The 9299-nt window shown below is 50.8% G+C and overlaps 1 protein-coding gene across 1 annotated transcript; it reads left to right on the plus strand.

Moving 5' to 3' along the window:
• The first annotated feature begins 5999 nt into the window (after window positions 1-5999).
• Window positions 6000-8592, plus strand: LOC119285457 (COBRA-like protein 7). Its single transcript, XM_037564732.1, has one exon. The coding sequence runs from the start codon at window positions 6212-6214 to the stop codon at window positions 8231-8233; it is 2022 nt and encodes a 673-aa protein (XP_037420629.1). The 5' UTR covers window positions 6000-6211; the 3' UTR covers window positions 8234-8592.
• The last annotated feature ends 707 nt before the right edge of the window (window positions 8593-9299 follow it).

A 9299-nucleotide genomic window follows, 5' to 3' on the forward strand; every position in this document is an offset into this window, starting at 1 on the left:
TACAGCTGAAGAATTTGCCGGAGACTTCATATCTCTCGACCCGGGCATGAGCTTGGAAAACCATTTTCAGCTCTTCGAACATCTCATATGCTCCGTGTCTCTCAAAACGCTTTTGGAGCCCCGGCTCTAAGCTGTAAAGCATGCCGCACTGAATAAGGGAGTAGTCATCGGTACGTGCCTGCCAAGCGTTCATAACGTCTTGTTCTGCAGGGAGAATAGGTGCATCACCTAGCGGTGCTTGTAGGACATAATCTTTCTTGGCAGCCATGAGGATGATCCTCAGGTTCCGGACCCAGTCCGTATAGTTGTTGCCATCGTCTTTCAGCTTGGTTTTCTCTAGGAACGCGTTGAAGTTGAGGACTACGTTGGCCATTTGATCTACAAGACATATTGTAAAGATTTTAGACTAAGTTCATGATAATTAAGTTCATCTAATCAAATTATTCAATGAACTCCCACTTAGGTAGACATCCCTCCAGTCATCTAAGTATAACATGATCCGAGTTAACTAGGCCGTGTCCGATCATCACGTGAGACGGACTAGTCAACGTCGGTGAACATCTTCATGTTGATCGTATCTTCTATACGACTCATGCTCGACCTTTCGGTCTTCTGTGTTCCGAGGCCATGTCTGTACATGCTAGGCTCGTCAAGTCAACCTAAGTGTTCTGCATGTGTAAATCTGTCTTACACCCGTTGTATGTGAACGTTAGAATCTATCACACCCGATCATCACATGGTGCTTCGAAACAACGAACTGTCGCAACGGTGCACAGTTAGGGGGAACACTTTCTTGAAATTATTATGAGGGATCATCTTATTTACTACCGTCGTTCTAAGCAAACAAGATGAAAAACATGATAAACATCACATGCAATCAAATAATAATAGTGTCATGATATGGCCAATATCACATAGCTCCTTTGATCTCCATCTTGGGGCTCCATGATCATCTTGTCACCGGCATGACACCATGATCTCCATCATCATGATCTCCATCATTGTGTCTCCATGAAGTTGCTCGCCAACTATTACTTCTACTACTATGGCTAACGCGTTTAGCAATAAAGTAAAGTAATTTACATGGCGTTTCTCAATGACACGCAGGTCATACAAAAAATAAAGACAACTCCTATGGCTCCTGCCGGTTGTCATACTCATTGACATGCAAGTCGTGATTCCTATTACAATAGCATGAACATCTCATACATTACATATAGATCATTCATCATTCATCACAACTTTGGCCATATCATATCACAAAGCACTTGCTGCAAAAACAAGTTAGACGTCCTCTAATTGTTGTTGCAAGTTTTACGTGGCTGAAATAGGGTTCTAGCAAGAACGTTTTCTTACCTACGTGAAAGCCACAACGTGATTTGTCAACTTCTATTTACCCTTCATAAGGACCCTTTTCATCGAATCCGCTCCAACTAAAGTGGGAGAGACAGACACCCGCCAGCCACCTTTATGCAACTTGTGCATGTTAGTCGGTGGAACCGGTCTCACGTAAGCGTACGTGTAAGGTTGGTCCGGGCCGCTTCATCCCACAATACCGTTGAAGCAAGATAAGACTAGTAGCGGCAAGAAAGTTGACAACATCAACGCCCACAACAAATTGTGTTCTACTCGTGCAAGAGAACTACGCATAGACCTAGCTCATGATGCCACTATTGGGGAACGTTGCAGAAAACAAAAATTTTCCTACGGTTTCACCAAGATCCATCTAGGAGTTCATCTAGCAACGAGTGATTGGATTGCATCTACATACCTTTGTAGATCACGCGCGGAAGCGTTCAAAGAACGGGGATGAGGAAGGCGTACTCGACGTGATCCAAATCACCGGAGATCCTAGCGCCGAACGGACGGCACCTCCGCGTTCAACACACGTACGGTCAGCGTAACGTCTTCTCCTTCTTGATCCAGCAAGGGGAAGAAGAGGTTGAGGAAGATGGCTCCAGCAGCAGCACGACGGCGTGGTGGTGATGAAGCTGCAGTACTCCGGCAGGGCTTCGCCAAGCACTATGGAGGAGGAGGATGTGTTGGAGAGGGAGAGGGAGGCACCAAAGATGTGTTATGAGAGGCCCTCCTTCCCCACTATATATAGGGAGTCCAAAGGGGGGGGCGCTGGCCCTAGGAGATCCAATCTCCTAGGGGGTGCGGCCAAGGGGGGGAGTCCCTCCTCCCCAAGGCACCTAGGGGGTGCCTTCCCCCTTTGGGACTCTTCCCCTTTTTATATCTCTTGGCGCATGGGCCCCTTGGGGCTGGTGCCCTTGGCCCATATAGGCCAAGGCGCACCCCCTACAGCCCATGTGCCCCCCCGGGGCAGGTGGCCCCACCCGGTGGACCCCCGGGACCCTTCTGATGGTCCCGATACAATACCGGTGACCCCGAAACTTGTCCCGATGCCCGAAATAGCACTTCCTATATATAATTCTTTACCTCCAGACTATTTCGGAACTCCTCGTGACGTTCGGGATCTCATCCGGGACTCCGAACAACATTCGGGTTACTGCATATACATATCCCTACAACCCTAGCGTCACCGAACCTTAAGTGTGTAGACCCTACGGGTTCGGGAGACATGTAGACATGACCGAGACGACTCTCCGGCCAATAACCAACAGCGGGATCTGGATACCCATGTTGGCTCCCACATGCTCCTCGATGATCTTATCGGATCAACCACGATGTCGAGGACTCAAGCAACCCCGCATACAATTCCCTTCGTTAATCGGTATGTTACTTGCCCGAGATCCGATCGTCGGTATCCCAATACCTCGTTCAATCTCGTTACCGGCAAGTCACTTTACTCGTGCCTTAATGCATGATCCCATGACCAGACACTTGGTCACTTTGAGCTCATAATGATGATGCATTACCGAGTGGGCCCAGTGATACCTCTCCGTCATACGGAGTGACAAATCCCAGTCTTGATCCGTGTCAACCTAACAGACACTTTCGGAGATACCCATAGTATACCTTTATAGTCACCCAGTTACGTTGTGACGTTTGGTACACCCAAAGCACTCCTACGGTATTCGGGAGTTACACGATCTCATGGTCTAAGGAAAGGATACTTGACATTGGAAAACTCTAGCAAACGAACTATACGATCTTGTGCTATGTTTAGGATTGGGTCTTGTCCATCACATCATTCTCCTAATGATGTGATCTCGTTATCAATGACATCCAATGTCCATAGTCAGGAAACCATGACTATCTGTTGATCAACGAGCTAGTCAACTAGAGGCTTACTAGGGACATGTTGTTGTCTATTATTCACACATGTATTACGATTTCCGGATAACACAATTATAGCATGAATAAAGACAATTATCATGAACAAGGAAATATAATAATAATGCTTTTATTATTGCCTCTAGGGCATATTTCCAACAGAAAGCAATAGCAATAAAACTGAATGATCATCTAAGCTAACAGATGGGTCTTGTCCATCACATCATTCTCCTAATGACGTGATCTCGTTATCAAATGACAACACATGTCCATGGTCAGGAAACTTTAACCATCTTTGATCAAGAGCTAGTCTAGTAGAGGCATACTAGGGACACGGTATTTATCTATGTATTCACACATGTATTTAAGTTTCCGATCAATACAATTCTAGCATGAATAATAAACCTTTATCATGAATAAGGAAATATAAAATAACAACTTTATTATTGCTTCTAGGGCATAGTTCCTTCAATGTACTCCTCTACGGCCTCCCAGGGGATGTCTTTTGTCGTGGCAACCTCCTCCTCCTGATTAAGGCTTTCTTTGATTGGTGGCTCGTCGTTGTTGCTTGCTTCTCTCACATTTGGCAGTGGTGCCGTGGCCTCTTCAGTTGCGTCGTGTTGCTCCGATGCCATTCTTCATCATCGTCCTCATAGCCAGAAAACGAGATCAGATTTGCCGTGTCGACGCTGCAGTCCAAGATGGGCTGTCGAGGAAGCAATCCTCTAGGGAGTGGTTGATGTGAAAATTGCCACAGACCATGGGGACTGGTTCTGAGCTTATGGTTGGTCGATGTGGCTTGCTGGAATCTAGGCTGCTCGGTGTCTCGTACCTTTGGGCTTCAGGGCTTTGCAGACGTCCTTCAAATCAGCGGGTGAGAAGTACGGTTTAGCATGTTCGACCAAACGTCGCTTCCACCGCCGAGCTTACGCTGCAGGGCACTAATAAAGCCCACGCTAGTACGTGGCTCCCATGTTTCACAGCCCGGGTAAGAGCAGCTTATTCCCGATGATGAGGTCGTCGCGATCGATGAATCTCTCCATGTTGTGTGTCGAATTGGTGGCAAGCACAATTGGAGGTTGCTGCGGCTATTGGCGATGAAGGCGGCGTTGCCTACATAGATTGGCGTGCAGGGTGGGCCGGTGGGTTGATGTTAAGCCGGACCACCCCATCGGTGGTGAATGTGAGGGAGCTAAAAGTTAGGCTGTCCCTCGGCGAGAGACCGCCGGGAGACGGGAAGGATCCGATCTGAGATCGGTCTCCAGCTAGCGCCGCCCTTGCCTAACGCGCCAACTGGCGGTGCAAAACACCACCAGATCCCTCGATAGGGATCCAGGCGTGGCTGGAAGCCTGAGATCGGAGATCACACGATGGTTTTACCCAGGTTCGGGTCCCCGTAGAGTAATACCCTACATCCTGCTTGCTTTGATTATTCATGGTGGATGGATACCTCGTGCGAGGGGTTACAATGATGTTTGATGTTGCTACCGAGAGTTTCTGTGTGAGATTAGATGACCTGAATGTCCCCTGGCCTTCCCTTATGTAGTGGTGGAGGCCTAGGGTTTACAAAGAGGGTAGATGCGATCTATCCTGCTGCCGCCCTTGTCTTCCAGGGCAAGAAGGTCTCTGGCTTCCTCCTAGGGTTTGTTCTCCTCCTTGGGCTTCATGCCCCCCCCCCCCTGATAGGTCGAGAGGTCGGGCTCCCGTGGGTGACCCACCCCCGGTGTATGTCACCGTCACCCTCAGTTTGCAGGGATAATGACGTCCGGACCGCCGAGCGGACAGATACAAGACCGTGTTAGATAGCAAAACACGTTCGGACCATGTGCTCCGGACTGTTGCGGACGGTTTGAGGGTCGGCGTTAAAGATGTCCTTACATTTTTTAAAGTAGTAGATATAGAGATAATCTGAAATATGCTTAAATATTCATTAATCTTTGATATATGTTGTTACTAATTATCAAAATGCATTTAGGGGTGGACATGCACTTTTAGCTCTCACCTCTGCTGTTTTGCCGACCCACCCTCCGATCTCGTCTACCCTACCACAATTTGGGAAGATATCAGGTGCTCCCACACCTATCATGCTCCTCCTACACCTATCATGCTCCATGATACGAGAGCTCATGGGGCGTTGGCTCAAACCATACATGAAGCACTTGAACCCGGAAGCATCCTGAAATTTGACTCGCATTTCGAAATATTTCAAAATTTGACTCACAAAAGAGTATCGTCATCTCAAACCATACAAACGTGTTGCGACGACCAGTATGTTCACGATCAATCATATGATTTCCTACCTTGTGTAAAAAAAAACTGATTTCCTACCTATTTTGCAGTTTCCATACATGAAGCGCTCTCCAATCTACGGGGGCCCGGAAGCAGTTCCCCTGATCAGCTCTGGTTTCCACCGACCTGCGCGAACCTCACATGAGACACATGCGCGGGCCCATCCCACCCCACAAAACGAAACGACAGAACCCGAGCCATCCATCCCCGCACACGCCACAATCGGACGGCCAGCACGCACGCGACGCCGGTGGAAACCCTACCGTTCGCACAGTCACCGCCGCAGGTCACAGCTACTAGCCGGGCCCGCGCTTCATTGACCCCGTAACCCGCCCAGCCCACCAATCAATCATCGGGACACGCTCCTCCCCTCTCCTCGACCTCGCCTCGCCTCCCCTCTCCGGCCGGCGTCGCTTTCCACGCCCTTTTGTTCAAACCGAGAAAAACCCGTCCATCTCTGTCTTCCCGAAAGTCGAAAAATAAAACAACGCGGACACGGACGGAGGGAGGAAGCAGCAAGCAAGCTGCGGTCGCACGCACGCCGCTCCGCCAGTTCAAACCCACCACCCCTCTCGTCTTCCTCTTCCCCAGCTGTGCCACGCGCTTTCCAATCGCTTCATCTATCTGCTGCCCCGCCCCGCCTCGCTCCCCCCAAATCGCCTCCTCCCTTGCCGATCCAGCCATGGCCGGCTCGATTGCCGCCCAGGCCGCGGTCCTCGGGGCCATCCTGCTGCTCGCGGGGCTCGCGGCCGCCCAGCAGACGCCGAGGGCGCCCGCGGCGGCGGCGGCGCCCGCGCCCGACCCCGGCTGTAACGGCATCCAGCTCACCTACATCCTCCAGGGCCGCGAGAAGATCCGCCCCTTCGTCCCCGACAGGAACAAGCAGCCTTACTCCTTCAAGGCCAACGCCTCCGTGCTCAACGGCGGTACCCGCCCGCTCAGGTCCTGGGCGATGCTCGTCACCTTCGGCCACGACGAGATCCTCGTCGGCGTCGGCGGCGCCGTGCTCACCGGCGGGGCCGAGCTGCCCTACAACACCACCGAGGATGCCGGCAACGCCACATCCTTCTCCGGCTACCCGCAGACGGACCTCCTCACTCCGATTGCCACCGCCGGCGACATCACGCAGATCCAGGCCTCCGTCGGATTGGTCGGCACGCTCTTCGCCGGCCCGCGCGGCCTCGTGCCGGAGCCGCTCCCCACCGCCTTGACGCTCGACGACCCGGACTACAACTGCCCGGCGGCGACCAATGTCACCGCCACCATGCTCACCACCTGCTGCCTCCTCACCCCCGAGGCCGAGGCCAACGCCACGGTCCCCGAGGCCAACGCCACCGACCCCACCAAGAGCTTCCTCCCGCGCCGCACCGGCGACCTCGTCATCACCTACGACGTCGTCCAGGCATACCCGACCAGCTACCTGGCGCTTGTCACGCTCGAGAACAACGCCAAGCTCGGCCGCCTCGACAACTGGCGGCTGTCGTGGGAGTGGCGACGCGGCGAGTTCATTTACTCGATGAAGGGCGCACACCCCTTGGAGGTGGACGTCAATGGCTGCATCTATGGCGCACCAGGCCAGTACTATCAGAGCCTGGATTTCTCCCAGGTGCTCAACTGCGAGAAGAAGCCGGTCATCCTTGACCTGCCGCTGTCCCGGTACAATGACACACAGATGGGGAAGATTGAGCATTGCTGCAGGAATGGCACCATCCTGCCCAAGTCCATGGATGCGGCTCAGTCAAAATCGGCGTTCCAAATGCAGGTGTTCAAGATGCCACCGGATACCAACCGGACAAAGCTCTTCCCACCGGCCAATTTCAAGATCTCTGGCGGCTCATCGCTGAACCCAGACTATAGCTGTGGCCAGCCAGTGCCTGTCAGCCCCACCGGGTTCCCTAATCCCAGCGGGCTCGACTCTACAACGCTGGCGGTTGCGACATGGCAGGTGGTGTGCAACATTACCACGGCCAAGGGGGCCAAGCCCAAGTGTTGTGTCACCTTCTCGGCTCACTACAATGACTCAGTCATTCCCTGCAACACCTGTGCATGCGGTTGTCCTGTGAACCGCCGGGGTCCTACCTGCAGCACGACTGCTCCATCCATGCTCTTGCCGCCGGAGGCGCTGCTTGTGCCGTTTGACAACCGTACACAGAAAGCACAAGCATGGGCTCAGTTGAAGCACTACAACGTGCCTAGGCCAATGCCTTGCGGTGATTTCTGTGGTGTGAGCATCAATTGGCACGTCTCATCAGACTTCAACAAGGGCTGGAGTGCTCGGGTTACATTGTTCAATTGGGGTGATGTCGACATGGCCAACTGGTTTGCTGCCATGGTCATGGACAAGGCGTATGACGGATTTGAGAAGGCATACTCTTTCAATGCAACAGCAGAGGGCAATAACACAATCTTTATGCAGGGCCTTGAGGGGCTCAATTACCTTGTGAAGCAGACCAACATGAGCGGGTCGGATTACCTTGTGCCAGGAAAGCAGCAATCAGTGCTCTCATTCACCAAGAAGCTGACTCCTGATATTGATGTTGTCGCTGGAGATGGGTTCCCAACAAAGGTCTTCTTCAATGGTGACGAATGTGCTATGCCGCAGAGGTTTCCGCTCAAGAGTGGTGGATTCAGGACCCATCTAAGCAGTGCCCTTGCTTGGGTCTTGCTCATGGCTTCCTCGGCCTTGCTGTTGCTTCAGCAATAATCTTGTTGCTGTTGCTCCGATTCTTTGATTCCTTCAGGTGGTTCCATCAGGGCCATTTGTAAGAAACCTTTTTGTTTCCGGTGATCTACCACTAGAAGATCTTGTGTAGCTGCTATGTAGCAGAATCAAGCAGCAACCATGAGATGAACCGCAAGAGATGCCAGGGAGCTAGCTGCTGTTGCAGGCTCGCAACATAGACATAGGTTCCCTTTGAGATGATGATATTTAGCTATGTACTGCATGCTTGCACCGATGTTGGTGCAATTGTAGGAAATGTCTCGTGTTTAGCTTGTGTCATATACAGAATATACCATGTTAAATTTGTTCACTTGGCTGCTCATCAAACCATGTCTCGTTTCTGATTCTGAAGCTGTCCTCTGAGGATTTGTGCATACAGTGGAACTAGTTAGGGCGTGTACAATGCATAGCCTCAAGGTGATGCCTCGCATGCCATGTAGGATCGGATATGACGTAAAGTAGGTTCGGATAGGGAAGCGGGATCCTTTTCAGGAGGCGTGTGCTTGAAAAGAAAAAGTGTGGTCTGGTGACAAAAGCTGAAAAAGTTGAAGTAAAAAGTAGAGATGCATGTGTACTAGAGTCTTTATTTTTTATTTCTTAATGAGGCTCATTAGTGTTAGCTTGCATTGGGAAGAAAAAATGAATGTAGATGCCTTAAATTACTTTTTGTCATGGGGCATATGTATCCATATGTCATCATTGTACATGCCCTTAATTCTCTGCACCGGAGTTTCAGTCGTACATAAAACAAGTACTGATCATAATTATAAGATACTCCCTCTCTCAAAATAAGTGACTCAACTTTATACTAACTTTAGTAAGTGACATGTTGTTTGCAACTTGCAAGGCGTTTGAAAAAACATTGGATGCTCCTCAGATCTAAGTACAATAGTATTAAGGCGCCTAGTATTAAACACGAAATATATGGATGTTGACATGCTCGTTACATTCAAATTCGAAAGATGTTTGGCGGTTAAGTGTACGTTGGGGTAGCAGGGGTCCACTTTAGTACCACCAGGTTTCAAACCGTTTGCAACCTGCAACGTTC

The sequence above is a fragment of the Triticum dicoccoides genome, chromosome 4A (genome assembly GCF_002162155.2).
Source record: "Triticum dicoccoides isolate Atlit2015 ecotype Zavitan chromosome 4A, WEW_v2.0, whole genome shotgun sequence".
NCBI lineage: Eukaryota > Viridiplantae > Streptophyta > Magnoliopsida > Poales > Poaceae > Triticum > Triticum dicoccoides.